The 18,698-nt window shown below is 43.1% G+C and overlaps 1 protein-coding gene across 1 annotated transcript in view; it reads left to right on the top strand.

Annotated features, from left to right (window-relative positions):
• Positions 1–6,718: 6,718 nt before the first annotated feature.
• Positions 6,719–18,698, top strand: part of CERKL (ceramide kinase like) — a 111,919-nt gene continuing 99,939 nt past the window's right edge. The window contains exon 1 of the mRNA XM_026492401.4: positions 6,719–6,976. Coding sequence (XP_026348186.2) covers positions 6,739–6,976 — 238 coding nt within the window. The 5' untranslated portion in view covers positions 6,719–6,738. The remainder of the gene's footprint in view (positions 6,977–18,698) is intronic.

Here is an 18,698-nt window from a genome sequence, read left to right as displayed (position 1 = left end):
ACACATAATTCTATGGCTGTAACATTACATAATTAAAAAAATTTATATAGTCCAAATGAATTTAAGTGCCATGACCTCTAAAAGTTCTGTCTACCTTTCCCAGGTTATTTAGGGCCTTGAGCCAATACTCCCCTTGTGAGCTTAAAACCCAAGGCTAAAGCTCCAACCTTAATTGTATGGGGCTATACTTCTCACTATCTGACTCTTTTGATTGCTCAAAATACCAGTTATTGATTTTATTTTCTGAAGATATTCAATTAATCAGAAGTTTTAGTTTTTATAGATCAGGATGTTACCTTGTTTTTAATCTTTTTTCTTTTCTTTTTGTATTTGTTTGGCAGAATATTAAAAACATTATTTGTCTTCCTTTAGGGTCTTATAAGAGAGTTATGAGCAAGCATAATTTAGAGGAACTATAGAGGCCCAGGACAGACACTCTGGCAAAAATAAATAAATAAATAAATAAATAAATAAATAAATAAATAAAATAAAATCTAAAAGCAAGAAGTGGCCTCAAATCAAAAATGAAAGGTAGGCTGCTTCCAGTTAAACAAGACTTCGGGTCAAGTCCCAAGCAAAGGTATGGTTGGAAGACAGTTTACCTAGACAAAAGTACTTCTATAAACATTAGAAGCATTATACCTCAATACCCTGACTTGGAGTCCAAAGTATAGAGAGGACAGTCTCAAAGAGACTTGTGGGAATGGCTTTTGTATAATATGATGTAATACGAGTTTATGTATGTGTCTGCAGATATCTATATATCCCTATAATTATATATACAAATGCACAAATATCTCATATCATATATGACCTCTATAAGAGAACTACATAAAGAAAGCTCACAAAGTTTCTAAAGGAGTTACACCTATTTGAACTAAAAGTTCAAAATTAAAAGAAGCCTCATGGCCTCCAACTTTTTATGCATAGAAAAAAGGCTGAAAAACTACTCAGCTGTCATCAGGGGCAATTTCCTGTTGAAAAGAAGAATGGTGTAAAGGGCAGAACCAAAATCCCAGAGGCTGGAGCTAAGAGCTGCTGACAACAGTGAATTAGGGAACCGTTCCTATGGAGCAGAACTAGATGTGAGATAAGGAACATTCTCTTTCTCAGAGTCCTGGGAGCTAGCAGCACATTCCTGCTTGCATCTCAGAATTGCTCTGAACGAGTGACTGCGATGTGCTTTCTACCTTGAACCCCCCCTCCCCGCCGCGCAGCTGCCTCCCTCTTCCAATGGGAGCATTTTCTGCGGTTATTCTCTGCTCCTCTCACCATGGCATGTCGACGTGTGGGGGCAGATAACTCGTATTTTTAGTTCACGGTTTCCCAGAATAAGAGAGCACACCCAAAAAACCTCATCTCTGAGGTCCTGGACTCTGAATCTGATTCTATAATTTTTGCAGGGACATGTTGCTCTCTACCTTTGAGGCAGCAAGAGCCGGAGTAGTGAGAACATTCTGACAAAATCTCGTCTCAGGACAAGAGGGAGGCAGCCCCCAGGGTAAGGTGCCCGTTTTGCATTAGAAATGGCTGAGAGGTAGGCAGAACTGAGGCTCACTTCCCCTAAAATACGCATTGATGTGGAGAAATTAAGTATGTCACAAATTTTTCCTTTTTCCTCACCCAGGAGATATAATATATTCAAGGATATCAAAAATTCATACACGAACTCAGTTAGAAAAGTTTATTCTTTCACGGATTCCACAAACATTTATGGAGCGTCTATCCTTCTAAAGGCACTGTTGCAGGCATAAGAGCGAGAGCCATAAGCAAGCAGGCCAGGTCGCTGCTGTCACTGAGGTGCCCATCTGCTGGCAAAGGGGAGACAGACAAGAAAGGCCAGGTCGCTGCTGTCACTGAGGTGCCCATCTGCTGGCAAAGGGGAGACAGACAAGAAAGGCCAGGTCGCTGCCGTCACTGAGGTACCCATCTGCTGGCAAAGGGGAGACAGACAAGAAAGAAGTAGGCAAATAAACCAATGACAGACATTTGGGTGGTGGGAGTGCAATGAGGCCAATAACGTTGAGTAGGGATAAACTTTTGCTTGGCCAGGGAAGAACCCCTGAGAAGGTGACATGAAGTTGATCTGGGCATCCCTGCAAAGCCACGCTGTAATAAGGATTGATCCACACAGAGTAAATAACAACAGCAGAGGCCCTGAATGAGGAATACACGTGGTTTATTTGACAAATGGAAAGAAGCCAGTGTGGTTAGATGTGAGTCTAGAAAGCACGGAAGAAGAACGATAGGAGATGGGATTTGAGTGGGTGGGCAGAAGCCAGACCACGCGGCGTCTCATAGGTCGTGGTGGGACTTTGGATTTGATTCTACCTGCACTGAGCAGTCCTTAGTAAAAAGTATTCTCTAAGCTGCAGTTTGAAAAAGGCTATGTTGATGGTAATCTGATAACACGGGTGCTCACTTATGCACACAAACTCCAAATTTTGAAGTCAGCAGAGCCGTTGGGAGATCAAAGGGTGTGATCTAGGATTATCCACTGGCCAAAGCTCAGGCGTTAGAATTCCTTGTCCCCTGCCCTTGATGCAGCAGATCCGGGTGTGTCAGCTGCTGTGATCTCACCTGCCTCCATCTGCGGACCTGAGAAGGGTCCCTGACTTCAGGAGACTGTCCCACTAGGCCTAAGTCTCTTGAATAGTAAATGACCTCCTGAAAACAATGTTAATAGCAGACAGTTTTTCAAGGTCTTCTGCTCAGACATGAATTTCTAAAAACAAAACAAACAAACAATAAACAGGGATGGAGGCAGTGTTTCCAGACCTAGCCTTCCAAACATAAAGCAACCATGTGCCTGTTAAGTTAGGACGCTTACTGTTTAGTGCTCTGAAAACAAATGCCCAAGCTTCAGCCAAAGCAGGGAAAGCAATGTTCGGGAAGCTCCCTAAAAATTTTCAGAAAGCAATTTTCATGCATTCGTGTCTCCTATATCTGCATCACTTATGGGGCAACTGGCCCTCAGCTGAACTGGAGGGAACAACTATTGAGGTGCTTCAGCATTATTGTTACAGATATTTCTGGAGCACATGCTACATGCTAGGCACTGTGCTGATTACTGAGACTTCAATGGAGAAGAAGATAAATTCTCTGACATCAAGGAGCTTTTATAATAATAATAATAATAGCAACACTTGACATTTGTTGAGTGTTTCTTAATTCTAGCACTGTTACTAAGTGCATTAACTCATTCAATGGGGAAATCTAGACAGTAAACATGTAGGTAAACATATAGTAAGAGGTAAAAGTAAGGGATGTAAAGGAAAATAAAGCAGGGGACGGTAGAGAGATCAATGGTAGCCTGAAGATGTCTATGTCCTCATCCCTAGAACCCGTGAATATGTTACCTTATATAGCAAAAGGGACTTGGCAGACACAGTGAATGATTATCCAGATGGGTCCAATGTAATCACAAGGGTCCTTATAACAGGGCAGGAAGAAGGGCAAAGTCAGAGACATAAGATGGAAGGATGGAAGCAGAGAGAAGATGCTGTGGTGCTGGCTTTGTAGATGGAAGAAAGGGACATGAACCAAGAAATACAGGCAACCTCAAGAAGCTGGAAAAGGCAAGGAAATGAACTCTTCCCTGGAGCCTGCAGGAGGGATGCGGGCCTATTGATGACTTTGTATTAGTGCAGTGAAACAGAGTTTGGGTTTCTGACCTTCAGGACTGGCAGATATACATCGTGCTGTTTTAAACCACTAAGTTTATAGCAATTGATTGCAGCAGAAGTAATAATAATAATAAAAAAACCCTAATACCCATGGTTATGGGAAGGTGATTGATGGAGGATGGTCAGCAATGTTCTCTTAGTGATGAAGGTCTTTTAGCAGCAAAGTGAGTGAGATGAAGGAGGAAACCATCTGGTTGGCTGCCTGGGAAAACATTCCAGACAGGGAACAGCAAGGCAAATGTTCTGAGAAGGGACAAGTCTCAGTCTGTTTGAGGACTAGTAAGAAGGCTCTGGTAAGCGAGCAAGGGGAAGGGTGTTAGAAGGTGACCTTGGAGAGGTATCCAGAGCCCAGATTGTGTGGGACCTTCTGCACTTACCAAGCATGTTGAGTTTGTTCCAAGAGTGATGGGAGATCATGGGAAGGTAGTGATCGGGGACGGATATGATCTTGTTACTTTCAGAAGGAGCAATGTGATTGCCAGGTGGAAAATAGACTCTGGGCTGGAGGAGGCAGTACAGGCAAAGGGGAAAGCAAAGAGATGGGTGGGAGGCTACTGAAGTGGTCTGGTGAGAGGTGTAGAGGAGAGGCTGAAAGGAGTCTCTTTTGCAGACACAGTTGACAGCATTTGCCAGTGGACTGGATGTGAGTCCCGAGACGATGAGAAGAAATAAGAATGACATCAAGAATTTTGATGACACTGTTTGCTGAGATTTGGAACATTCTGGGAGGAACAGGTTTATCATGGAAAATCATGAGTTTGGTTTTAGATACTATGTTTCAGACAGTTATTGGACGGCTGAGTGGTGATGTCAGGTAGGCAGCTGGGCATAGAGCCTAAAGTTCAGGGGAGTGGTTGGGCCTGGTGACATCACTCAAGGAGCCCTGAATAGTTTGCAAAGCCATGGCTCTGGTGCTTGTGTAGCTAGGTGCTAAGGACGGAGCCCCTGAGCACTTCACCCTTTAGAGCCCTGGGAGAGGGCAGCTCATCAAGAGGAAAGAGTGGAATGCTGCCATTGCTTTCATCCTCAAGAAACATAAAGCCAATGTTTTTGACTGTCTGGCCTGTTGAAGCTTGAAAAATGGCAACTTGGCACGTGCAAAGGCCCTACGAAGTAGCCATTGCCTTGGCCTATTTGCTCTGGCTCTCAGTGAGCTTTTAAAATGCCAGCGAGCTCTGCGTTAATGGTCCGACAGCTGTGGAGACAAGATGCTGACTCCAGTTCTGCGAGGCCGCCGGCCTCCCCACTAAGGACTGCTGGGCCGAGCCACCTGAAGCCTGCGTGGGGGTTAAGGGCAGCTGCACTCCTGCCCGGAGAAACAGCTCTGCGCCATCAGATCAAACAGAGGCTCTTCCCTGCTTTGCTTGGAAGCTTGGGTATTTGTTTTCGGAGCATTAAACAGTAAGAGTCCCAGCTTAACCGACACCCAGGCGCTTTATGTTTGAAAGGGATTTGGCTAGGCCTCCAGTCTCTCTCCCGGGATTGTTGTGTGAAATCCAAGTTTGAGCCAAAAACCTTGAGACAGTCCTGCCACCATGAGCTCTTCTGCCTGGCTCTGCAGAGTGACCAGAAGCGCAGAATGGGAAGTGCCCGCCTATCCGAAGTCACCGGGTGGGCACGAGCGCCCTGGAACGAGAACTCACTACTCTACGGATTTAATTTGCTCTTTCATTCCTCACCCCTAACTTCTCAATACAACTATTCTGACCTTCAAAAAAGGCTGCTGATTTACCTCCCACTATGCTCCTCTTCCAGAGAACTCAGTTTCTCCCAATTTGTCAGCTCCCTGTTAATCCATACGCTTGGAGCAGCGATTCCCAGGCCTAGCTGAACGCTGGAATCATCTGGGGAGGCTTAAAAACTCTAAAAAGGCTTGGTCCCATCCCCAGAGATTCCAATTTCATTGTCTTCAAGTGCAGCCTGGGCATCTGGATTTTTTTTTAAAACTCCCCGGGGAACTCTAATGTGCAGCCATGATTGAGAACCACCGGCCTCCAGACCCTCGGTGTTTTCCAAATTAACCATCAGCCAACTTCATGGCTCTCCACTATCCGAAGAAAGTGAGGGATGAACTCCTCCGGGCCCTCTCCATTTCCAGGTGACACTACATCGCTGCCGTTGCCTTCAAGAGAACCAGGCCTGCTGCTTGTAATCTCCCTTCAGGGAATGCCAGATCCAGGCAAAGACAAGACTGCGCCCGGGAGATCTTGGGGGAAAGTAGGACCCTCAATAATGACAGCACGAAGGCACCTTTTTATTAATTTTTTTTTCATTTCAGGGTAGTTAAGGTACATGGTCATTTTCGTTTCAAGTGTACAATACAGTGATTCGAGAATTCTGTACATTAGTGCTCGTCATGATACGGCACCTTCTTTTAATACTGTGTTTGTCAGGTGAGAATTTGGCAATGCCAACCGGAGACTTGACTTTGGCTTCCGCTCCGGGCTTTTCGGAAAGGCGCCCTCGTCCCAGGTGCAGAAAGTCCGCTAACAATTGAGGGCGTGCCAGCACGGTTACCGAGCCGGGCCTCCCCTTCCGAGGGAGCCCACGCGGAAGGAGGTGGAAAAACAGAGGCCCTGGCAACCTGAAGTGTGTCCTGCAGACCAGGGCGTGGGCGTCGCCATCAGCCCCGAGCTTCTTAGAACTACAGTATTTGGGGCCTATCCCAGACCGCTTCAGTAATAATCTGCATTTTAATGAGATGCCCTCCGAGTAAGTAAAAGTTTGAGAAGCGCTGGTTTATCGAACTGCGGGTAGCGCAGTACACTAAATCCTACTGAATACTAGGGTTTGGCGCAGGGAGCCCCTTTTTCCTCTTCCCTGACGGGGGTCTTTTTGCAGTGAGTGGCAGAGACCCGCTGCCGGCGGGTCAATGTGCAGGACCGGGTCAGGGCGGCCCCGCCTGCCCGCCCCGCCTCCCTCCTGGTCTCTGCCCTGCGCGCGGTTGCCGTGGCAGCGCCGGACGCAGCTCGAGCAGTGGCTGCTGCGGCCTCCACCTCCTCCTCAAAGGCCTCCCCAGACCCTGGACTCCGGCTCAGCTAGCGTCTCCGCCATGCCACGGGGGAGGCGCGGAGGCCGGGTGTCCGCCCTGGAGGGCGGCCCGGAGGAAGAAGCGCTCCCGGCGGCGGCCGCTGTGCCCTCGGCGCTGTGGGCGTCCCAGCTACAGCCGGAGGCGGCCGCCGGGCAGATTCTGCTTCGGGGCATCTTCGAGATCGGGAGGAGCAGCTGCGACGTGGTGCTGAGCGAGCGGGCCCTGAGGTGGTGGCCCATCCAACCCGAGCGCCCCGCGGGTGAGTGGTCCCGGCCCCTTCGCCTCCAGCTGCGCCTCCACCCTCTCCTCCTCCTCCACCTTCCGCCCCGGCGCTGCCGCTCGCTTCTCCCCAAGCTCCTCCTCTCCCAGCGTCCCGACGCCACCGCCCCCTCCTTCCCAATTGCCGAGAACCTTATCTACCCCCAGGGGCCTCGCGCTGCCTGCCTTCCCGCCTCCGGGTGCGTTCCCTGGAGCGGAGTCACACTCAGCTTCTGTTTCGCGACGCAGAAGGAAAGAACTGAGGCCCAGAGGGGCGGTGTTTTCCAAACTGCGGGAAGGTCCTCGCCTTCCCTCCAAGTTTGGGTTGTGATTTGTCGGCTTCTGCCGGTACGCTGAAAAGTATAAGCCTTTTACAGAGTACTCACCACGTGCGTTCCGAATCCACCTCTCATTTTGCTGACTTCTGAAAACTTAACTCCCCCCACCCCCCGCTTTTGGACTCTCTGGACTTCTCCTTCCCTCGCATTCCTTGCCATTGTCTAGAATCAAGGGTTCTAAGGCTTAGTCTAGAAACTGTTGATCTGGAATGTTAACTGTAAAATCCTCCCCGTGCTGCTTACTTGCATTTGCCATTTCTGGAGTTATTTAGAAATGTTAGCGCCATATGTACAATAGAACTCTTTCAAGTCTTAGTCTAGAGATGATTTCTTGAAAATCTTGGGACGTGACACTGTCTCTCCTCGCTGAATACCAGCTTAAGAGAACTAAAAATAATGTCTTCCTGGGTTCAAAACCAGCCACCCGGTACTAGTATTATAGAAACCTACTGTTTTCAAGTGTCTCGTGCAGAAAGCTAACGAAATGCAGCTGACTCCTCAGGGACTCCGCCCTGGCTGAGTGTGAGTTCGTCTCAGCGGCATCCGCCATGCGCGCTCACTTATACTGTAATTACCATGTTTTCAGGTGTTTTTGAAAACCAAGGTAGGCTATTGAAGCTGTGAGTTAAAAGCTAAGGATACAGACGTAGAAATCTGTTAAGTTTTTAAGTCCGTTTGAATTTGGGAGGCTATAGAAATTATATGGAGTTAGCCTTACAAGAGCCAGTTTGACCTGCAGTGAAGGTGAAATAGTGCAGAATTAAAGTGAGACCTTGCTCGCTGAGAGAGCATGCAGACTGGTGTTGCAGTGCCAGTACACAAAAAGGCAAATAATGACACGAGGAAGGAAATGTTTTAAATTGAGTGGGGATGGAGGAAAAGTAGGCTTACTTACTGTTCCTGGAAGTAGAGTTTAAAAACTAAAGGTTGAAAGGTTTTTTTGTATTTTTTTTTAAATTTTGCTCTAAAACCCCCTTTCTTTCATCCAGGTGTATTCCTTTTTTCTTAACATCTAGTGTGCAAACCTCTTTAGGCCCTTAAAATTGGAAGTTCAGAATCCTAGCAGCTTCATAAGAACTTCTATTTATAGTAGAAATGGGTGTTTTACTTGGTACCTTTTCTTCTCCCACTCAGTTTACTAAGAGATAAGTTCAAATGTGAGAAAGAATCTCCGATGTGGAATTAGTTGAGATGGGCGTGCTGAAACACCAATGAAATTGGTCCAGATAATAGAGGAAGAGATATATCAAGGTTCCCATGCTTGGGAGGCCATGGCGTGGAAAGATGTGGTGGGGGAGACCATGTCCACTGCTCCTTGTCCAGTGACTGGCTATTCCAGGAAAGGGTGGGGTGGGGTCACTGGGCATTATTAGATCATACATAGAAAACAGTTGCAGGACTACTCAGTTTTTAAAACCTCACAATGCCTTTGTAGTTTTTAAAAGTAGATCTTTTTTAGAGCAGTTTTAAGAGCAGATATTTTAAGATATTTTAAGAGCTATACCTCCTGCAAAATTGAGCAGGAGGTAGAGATTTCCCATATGTCCTCTGCCCCCCCCACATTCACAGCTTCCCCCCTTATCCATATTCCTCAGTGTGGTACATTTGTTACAGTTCATGAACCTACAGGAACCCATCATTGCCCAGAGAACCCATAGTGTACATTAGGGTTCGCTCTCGATGTTGTGCATTCAGTGGGTTTTGACAAATTTATAATGTGTGTCTTCGGGTTCTCCAGAGAAATGGAAAACTTTGGCTATAGTGTTGAGGAGATCTCCTGTGGGATCATGGAGGCTGAGCTGTGCCACTGTATGCCATCTGCAAGCTGGAGAACGAGGAAAGCCAGTGGTAGAATTCAGGTCAAATCTGAAGGCCTGAGAAGCAGGGGAGCTGAGGGTGTAACTCTCAGACTAGATCTAGATGGCGGGGGAAGATGTTCAGAACATCTGTTTTACTGTCAGTACCTTGAAGAGTGACGCATAAACAATTGTTGAATGAATTTGCTAACTGGTCTCATGAACTTTAGTTTTGCCTATTGCATTGTACCATTTATTACACTGCTACTTAACAGTGAGTTTTCATCACCTGCAGGAGTATCCCCTCCATTTTTGTTAAAAGTATAGGAACTCTCCAAAAAAAAATTCTTAAGCTAGTGTTGACCTACTGCTCCACTGTGGGTGTCTTGGCTAGAAGGTTCCGTCCTGTTCCGATGCAGGGTGGTAAGCATACCAGGGCATAGACTGACCAGGATGCCACCATTACAATGTAAAGTATGTGCACAAAAAGGCATCATCTTTTCAGAAAATGTTGCTGATTATCTGGATTGTTACCTAATGATTTTTCTATTGGAATTTAAAAATTTGGCCATTTTACTTGTGGAATCATGAGTTTATTCATGTGAATATAAACTAATTACCCAGTTAGCTATGACCTAGAAAGGAACAAAATCCTGAAGAAAGGGAAGAGGGATCAGGTGAGTTCTGAGGCCAGATAAGTCTAGGTTATGGGACCCTGTCTAGGCAAAGCAGATTAAGGGTAGTGCCACAGTGTGGGCAGCCCCAACACAGTGTCTGGAACTGGGGGAGGGGGGAAGGGGTCAGAAACTAAGAGTGCACAGGAAAGGGAACATGGGCAGATGTGTTAGACAAATTTGTGTATTTTATAACAGCCCTTCACTTGTGCTGTTGCTGGGTCTGATATATTCAGAGTTCAAGGTTTTCAAAAGCATCACCGATTGCCTGTTGGCATTGTTCTAAATCTCAGCCCATTACAAACTTCTAGGCATGTTTGCTTAGCAAGTAGTAAGCTTTTTTTTTAATTTTTAAAATAATTTTTATTTTGTTATATTAGTCACCATACAGTACATCCCCAGTGCAAGTAGTAAGCTTTTACTTGAAATGTTCAATTAAAGCAGAAGCTATAAGCATTTTTGTGCATTCCCCAAAGCCGGATCTGCCTGCTTCCTGTGTGACCGGGTGGATCATGTTTTACCATACAAGGAAAGCTACTGGTGGGGAGAGTTAGTAATGGGTAGGATTAGGCTGCATTAAGCTCAGATTTTTAATAGAGTTAAGAATGATCAACTTAGGAATTTCTGTGACAGGAATACCCAATGCCCACAAATCTCTCTGCCTTTTCATGCTGGAAACATCACCATTTACTAATGGGTAGCACCCTGATGTCTGAAAACCATGATGGGATCTTTCATAGGCTCCCTGCTCCAGCGGTATGTCCTCTCCTGCCTGGTGTAGGAACATTTTCAGGAGTGGGCACCAACGGGCCTGCCGTCTTGTCTCTGTGACTTACGGGACTGTTCCTGACTTGGGGCAAGTGATTTCACCCCACTTAGTTTCTTCGCCTGCAGGATGAGACCTTTACATGACTGTTGACCCTTGAACAACTTGACTTGGAACAGCACAGCTCTACTTACACACGAGGTGTTCTGTGTTTTTGTTTTTGATAAATGCGGTACAGTAGTATAAATGTTAAGAATCTTAAAAGATTTTTTTCCTATAGCTTACTTTATTGTAAGAATACAGTATATAATACATTTAACACACAAAGTATGTGTCAATTGACATCATGTTATTGGGAAGGTTGCTGGTCAACAGTAGGCTATTAAGTTTTGGGCGAGTCAAGAGTTACATGTGGATTTTTGACTGCACGTGGGTCTGCACCCCCAACCCCTGCATTATTTGTCAACTGTATATAATCATCGAAAATCATCAGCTCTGAAGTTGCTTTTTAAAGAACATCCCTATTTTCGTAGACTTCAGGTGTTAGGACATCATAAATAAGTCTCAGGTTTGAATGATCAGTGGGGTCCACCGCCTGGTGCCTGGGGAGGAGTTGAATCTTACAGCAGGAGCTGCTCAACCCTCACGAATTTCTAATTAGAAGAAACACGTGGGAAGTAAAGGCCCCTTCTTACCCTTCTCCAGCTTCAGGGCATAGTGGCGAGAGGTGGACGGTCATCTTAGCCCCGGCCCTGTCTTTGGAAAGGAAGACACCATTTTCTGATGGAAAAATGTTGGTCAAGGCAAGTCATCAGCGCATTTTTTTATGATGAACAAAAGGACTAGCTTATCCTTGATTTCATTTACGGTATCTTTTAAGCAAATTCGAGGGCAAGGGCTTTATAATATGTCTGATTAGCATCTGAATATTATGTTTTAAATGTGGGAGAAATGAGAGTTTCAAATCTTAGAGTTTAAAGTTCTCTATTTCTCATCGACTAACTACTTCAGGTTACAAAATTTCATGATCTGTTTTACCAAAGGGTTATTCCTACCCCAACTCTGAGCTAAGTTGAATTAGAGCAGTAATCAGAAAATGTGAGAAAGCTGGGCTTCAAAATAAGGTTTGGAAAGTGTTTCTTTTATGAGCATTAAAATGATTAGCTTTACATATATAAACATTTGCTGGAAACTTACCGATGCGAAAAGTAATGTGGAAAAATGTGAAAATGAGAAAAAATAATTTAAAAACAACAAGAGTTAATGGTTGTTTGGGACTTAGCAGGGCCGAGCTGGGTGCAGTCTAAGTATTAATCTGGCTAGGCTGTTTGGGAACAGATGTACGTGAAACGGATCCCAGTCTTCTGTTGTGTATATCCAAAGTGAGACATCTGTCAGTGGACCTTGTGGTCAGAAATAATGGAAGCAGGGGTTAAACCCCAAAATGACCTGTTGTGTGAATTATTGAAGGATTAATTACTCAGTAAAACAGACTTTGATTTATGAGTCTACGTATTAAGAAAATACTTCTTTTAAAAAATGGTCAGTTTGTTCCTAAGATGTCAAATTTGGAGGAATTTTAAAAAGATGGTATGAAAAATCAAGTTCACTAAGGAACTGCATGGACTGTTGATGAAGATTTTTTAAATGCTTTGAAAGGTCTGTTAACCTATTATGTAAATATTAAATAGTCCTACTGTATAAAGGCTTCTCATTAAAGTAAGTTGGTCCACACAGAAAAACAAATGTAGAGTCAATCTCTAAAGCACGACTGTTGAATTGAACTTTCTATAGTGATGGGATATTCTGTGTCTGAACTATCCAGTACCATTGTCACCAGCCACACATGGCTAGTACACTTGAAATGTGGCTAGTGTGGCTGAGTAACTGAATTTTTAATTCTAATTAAAATTAATAGCCACAAATGGCTAGTGGTGATTACATTGGATAATGGGGCTCTAATGCATCCAGAGTTGAAATTATTGATTTCCTTTATTCCTAAGGGGTCAGTTTTAATATTTACTTCTCTAGGAAGGTACGGTTTTCAGATCTTCATGTAGAACTGACATGCTCCCGCAACCTGAGCTGCCAATTTAAAGACAAAGCCACTGAGTCCGGAGATAGCAAAGTCCTTTAACATATTTTGTGATTAAAAAAAAAAAAAGCTTTTGTTATTGCAAAGTAATGGGTTGATGGTAAAGTTGAAATCTGGTCTATAAAAAATGACCTCATGGTCATTGTGATTTACTTGAACTGAGATTTGGCAAACTTAATCTGTTTCTTACTATAGAAATAGTATATAAGAAATAACTGTCCTAGCCTGTGTACCCCAACTCCCTGAGAGTCTCTGTATTAATGTTACTCCTCAACCATGAGGCACCTTCTGAAGGCAAGTACTTTTAGAACCTTGATCTACTCTTGTGTCCCCCTTCCTTTCGCCCTCCCCCACATGGGGATCTTTGGGGCTGGAATTGGCACATAGATATCTTCCTAGAAGTGGGGAACAGTACTTGTGCTGAAGCCAAGGGACTTAGAGTCCAATGTCTGGATCAAGGTCAGTAAACCCAAGAGGTGGATCCAACTGGGACTGTGTGAAGCAGGAGGACCTGAAGTGAGTTGCAGAAGTTTAAGCATGAAGCTGAAGAATCAAAGAGCCATGGTGGCAGATAATGGGATTGATGGGCAGGCTGGATACACAGGAGGGTGCTATCGGCCTGGACTGGGCATTTTTGTGCTCTCTCTAACTTGGGAAAATGGACCATCCTTGTCGAAAGGGCTAGAGAGTGTAGTAGACATAATTCACTGTGATCTCAGTATTGCAGTACTCATGCTGAACTTTATTGTCTATCCTGCTGAGCCTGTTACTTGACTAGGTCATTAAATTAAATTTCAAATATTGACAGATCTACAAACATGGGCTTCTAGAAGTCTTACATCTGACCATATCCTCCCCGAGGTTTAGAAGAGCCGTGCCAAAGATGGGCGTGTCATACGTGCTGGGCAAGTGGTATCTGGTTGTGTGTGTAAAGAGGGGATTCTTAGTGGCCATAGCTCCTCATATGCTCTTAAGTTTTCCAAAATCAGTATGTGATGAAAGAGGTAAAAGGAAAGAGAGATAAATGGAGTGCGAAGGGAATTCAATTTTCTGCTAACTTTTGGCGTATGAACCAGAAGTTGAGGATTTCGGCGTGGTAAATGGCTGACTCAAGAAGTGGGGAGGCAGGCAGGTATGCATACCAAAAAAAAAAAAAAAAAAAAAAAAAAAAAGAAAAACAAATTGGCATACTGCTATGGACTTATGGTAAGCCTAAAGATAAGTCTAAAATAATATACCAGCTGGCATCAGGGAATTCCTATGTACATTCCAGGATTTTAATCAGAAACAGTGTTCTGGGAACTGCTACACAACAGTGTCCAGTGTTTGACTGAAAACACTGAACGTTTATTGATGTTTACTCTGCCGAGTCCCGTGCCAAGTATCTTCTCTTGTTTAATCTTCCCAGCAAGATTATGTAGTCTAGGTAGGATTTTTATCCCTAGGGCCCAGAGATGTTAAATAACTTGTCCAAGGTCATACTAGCAATGGAGTGCAAAGCCCAGCATTCTGATGGGTGAGCCCATCCCGGGCCGTTAGGTTCTGCTGCTTCCTGGATCAAGCAAACAGGGACCCCCCAGTGCCGTCAGGAGTCTGCCTTGTGTGTGAGTGAGCGCCATGCCCCAACAAAAACACAAAACTTTTTTTAATACAGTAATATCCTCAGATTTCTTTCAGGCCTTTAAGACCATTCTACCGTGGAGATCACTTCCTTCCCCGGGTACTTCCATTTCTGAGTACATGATGAAAGAGAAATGGGAATTTTTATAGTAAAAAACATCAACAAACCCCTGGTATTTTATTATCAAAAACCTCAAACATAGCCAAATGTAGGAAGAATAATAGAAGCCTTCTTCTACAACCCAGTGAAGGGCGAGGCTCTATGTAACACATTGGACTTGAAATTGTTTAAACTCAGTCCTGTTTCATCTGTGCCTTGGCTCTCTCCCTTATTTCTCCAGAATAGTTGGAAGCAATTCCTAGACCTTCTAAATTGCATCTATAAACATCACAGCGTGTATCTCTGGGAGATGAGGATTTAAAAAATAGGCATAATATCATCACAAAACTACTGTTCCGATTTAAAATAATCCCCTATATCCTTAAATATCCAGTCAGTGTTCATTGTCTCCTGATTGTTCCTCTCTCAAAAGAAATCAACATGGGGAAATAAGGTCCATTTTGCAGTTGGTTGCTGGGTTTTTAATATTTTTTAATCCATAGATTCCTGTTTTTTTTTTTCTTGCAAATTTTTTTTTTTCCCGAACAAACTGAGTTTGTCTGGCCTGTTGTTTCCCATAGGAATATGGGAAGTTTACTGGGGGCACGTGTCTGTGAAAGATAAAAGTAGGGGGAGACCGATCAGGAGGGATACCCTTGTGACTTTGAGGCCAATCTGACACCTGTAAAGGTGGGGCTAAAGCAGGCGGGGACAGGGAGAGCCTCAGCCCACGATGCATGTCTGGTCAAGTCTTTGCTGAGATCTGGGGGAAAAGACTGCCCTTTAGGAATCCCGCCTTGGGCAGAAATGGCCAAACCTCAGCTGTGTTTAGTCATGGGAATAGCGTGACCTCCGCAATAAAGTCGAGGTGGAGCCTGAAGGGACCAACAGCTGGAGGTCATCAGCTAAGTGCCCTCCTTGCTGCAGAAAGGAAAGTTCTTCCTCAAAAGGAGATGACAGCAGCCATAGTGACGAATGAGCTTTATTATGGTGGTTATGAACTTAGGTATTTAAACATCTGAAATAGGTTTCAGTTTACAGCAATGCCAGTTCTTACTAATTCTCAAATTGTCCTAATCCTGGCGTTTTGGTTGAATGGGAACCCCTCCAAGTTGACTTCTAAGTCCCTTTGACATTCCCTCAGCTGTCTCTGGTCGTTTCCTTGCTCTCCGGGATGGCATGTCATGCCTCAGACATGGCACCAGCCTGATCATCACGGAAGCTTAGTTTTATTGGGTAGTGGTATTTAGAGACCACAATTTGAGCACCAGTTGTGCTCGTTGCCAATATTTCCCTTATATGGGCCTATTTTCCGTTTTTTTCAGAAAACAGAGCTAGGAAGTATGTATTTTTCTTCTAAACAAGAAAATGCGTCGTGGAATTACACTTCCAGTTTAAGTTCAGGACTAAAAGGTTTTTGCTTTATCTCCTTTCTGCTATCCTTAAAATTCTGATTTTTAACTGCGACAATATCCTTGCTCATTTTATGTTATAACACCTGTAAATCACAGAATAATAACACCAATGCCACCATTAACAGTATAACTTCTGAAAGCGATTTAAGATCATTCTGTAACTTTTTGTTGTTGCTTTTAGAGTATCTACCACTCAGGGTATATGCTATGTGTGGTCAAATTACTGTGTTTTAAAGGCACTCAAAATTATTCCTTTTTTTTTTTTTTTTTAAAGATTTTATTTATTTATTTGACAGAGATAGAGACAGCCAGCGAGAGAGGGAACACAAGCAGGGGGAGTGGGAGAAGAAGAAGCAGACCCATAGTGGAGGAGCCTGATGTGGGGCTCGATCCCATAACGCCGGGATCACGCCCTGAGCCGAAGGCAGCCGCTTAACCGCTGTGCCACCCAGGCGCCCCTCAAAATTATTCCTATCTGTGATAGTCTATCCTCAACTCAATGTGCAGAATTATCTGTTTAATTTTATTTTTAATTTTGGGTGTTTTTTAAAATCAATTTTGTTTTGTAATTATGTAAAAATATTTATAGGGTTCCAGAGTCAGACCTACTAAACAAACTATATTCTGGGAAGTGTAACTTTTTATCTGTGTCCTTTCTATACTTTTTCTTCCTTCCTATTATAGGTAAGCTTATTTGTCTTTTCAAATATTTGGTTAATTCATTTGAAAGTATAAGCGAGCATGTGTATATATGTGTGCGTGTGTGTGTGTGTGTGTGTGTGTGTGTACAGGTTTGCTTATATGTATATATATTCTCCTTACCCAACCCCTACCTACTTTCTTAAATGCATGGGAGCCTACCGTATTTTTTCCACTTCGATTTCTTTTTAAATTAACAATATACCTGGCATATCGCTCTATAGTGAGAGTCCACGTTTGCTTTTCTATCTGCACAGTCATCTCTGTACTGTAGTTTATTGAACCAGCTCTCCATTGAAGGATTTGAGTAGTTTCTAGTCCTTTTTGTTACTGAAAATAGTGGTGTAATGAAAAACCTTATGTGTCCTTTTGTATTTTTTTCAGTATATTTTTGGAATAGATTCCTGCTGACTCAAAGAATAAATACTTACGTAATTTTTCATAGCTTTTATTTTTGAAAGCAGTTTTAGGTTCACAGGAAAATTAAGCAGAAGGTGCAAAGATGTCCCATGTACTCCCTGACTGCTTATCTAGTTTTGCTTAATATTTCCAAATTACCTCATACTGTTTTGCCTTTTTATCATTGTATGAGGGCACCTGTTTCTGTGAAGTTTCTTCAAAAGAGCATATTGTCAAAGTTTTAAAAAAACCCTATCTGATAGATGAGAAATTGTATTTCTCTATTGTTTTAGATTCTGTTTTTCTCATTAAATCATTCATGCTTTTATCTTATTTCTCCCAACATTAGGGAGCACATATTACGTTCTGGCTTTTCTGAGAGATGCTGTAATCAATTTGACACGATTTCTGCTTCCAAGTATTCACAGTCTGTAGGGAGACTTATTGGCAAAATTATTAGTGACCTATTTTATGTGCAGTTGAGATACAACAGGGCATTATAAACATACATGGAAGTGATAACTTTTAGTTACAACAGAGAAAATCATTTTGTTGGGATGGGCAGAGGAGGAGGTCAGGGAAAGCTACAGAGGGATGTGAGGGTAAACTTGAAAGTATGACTAGGAATTGGCAACACAAGGGAGTAAGAAAACCATTCTACGAAAACAATAATTTTTTGGGAAAAAAATCTCAGGAGAGAATGCTTTGACCTATTTGGAAAATCAGCGTAGGGTGTAAAGAGCGTGTATGTAAATGAGGGAGAGGATGGCGTTTTGTGATAAGTCAGTAGTTTGTATAGGGCCTTGAATGTCATGCTAGGAAGTTGGTGTCTCACCCTAAGAGTTGAGTAAGGGGTAGCAAAGTCTGAATGTCAGAGGATATCAAGTGTTTTTTTTTTTTTTTTTTTTTTAAAGCAAGTGAGTTTGGGTTTTGAGAAGGCAGTCATCGCACCAGGATGGATTAATAATGGGCTCCACAATGAAGAGCCCATTGCAGTGGCCTGTATGCTTAGTAGGAGATCCAGGAGACCGTGTGTCTGTGGCAGGGGAGATGGAGAGGGGAAGCCAGATGAAGGGATATTGGCAGAGACAGAATTTGGAGGATGTGGCCTTGAGGGTAGGGGAAGAAACAATGATGCCAAGATTTTTAATGTGTATGATGGAATGGATAGTGGACACTGCTAAAATTCTGAGAATAGCAAAATGAGAAAGTATCTTACTTGAAATGCATCGTACCATGCATCAGATATGCCAGTGACTAGCAAAACGTCCAAACAGAAGGGAAATTGAAAGCTTGACAAATGTATAAGCTGGAGAAATGGCTCCTGAAGGACTGTAAGCTGAACCCTATAAAATTCAGATCTGTGTTTTTCATGAGCCTTGGGCTGTCTCCTGTGTGCTGTTTCTTACTAAGTTGAGGCTACTTTAAGAAAAGAAATTAAAGCTATTTTTGGAAAACATTAAATATTGGAAATAAAGTTATGATTTTTGTACAGCCATATTTAGGTATTACTGAAATTTTAAAAATCAATGAAATTATTTTAAACACATCAATTTTTACATATAGAAAAATTTTATGTATCATTTTAAACTCAGAAAAAATTCATTTCCTAAAATCAGTTTTTTTGTTTAATACAAATAATATCCTAAATTTTTTAAGTGTACTGAACGTTACACATAATTCAAAGTACTTTCTATGTCCATCTGTGCAGAAAGAATTAGATCAATAAAATCGAGCAATTGTTGACATGTATTGTTTCCTTATTTTAGGCATGTTTTCATGTATCAAAAGTGTAAAGGGAAGATAGTGTATGTTTTGTTG

Source organism: Ursus arctos, unplaced genomic scaffold (assembly GCF_023065955.2).
Source record: "Ursus arctos isolate Adak ecotype North America unplaced genomic scaffold, UrsArc2.0 scaffold_1, whole genome shotgun sequence".
Lineage (NCBI taxonomy): Eukaryota > Metazoa > Chordata > Mammalia > Carnivora > Ursidae > Ursus > Ursus arctos.
The sequence above is the reverse complement of the archived record's forward strand: the minus strand, read 5'-3'. Positions and strand labels throughout refer to the sequence as shown.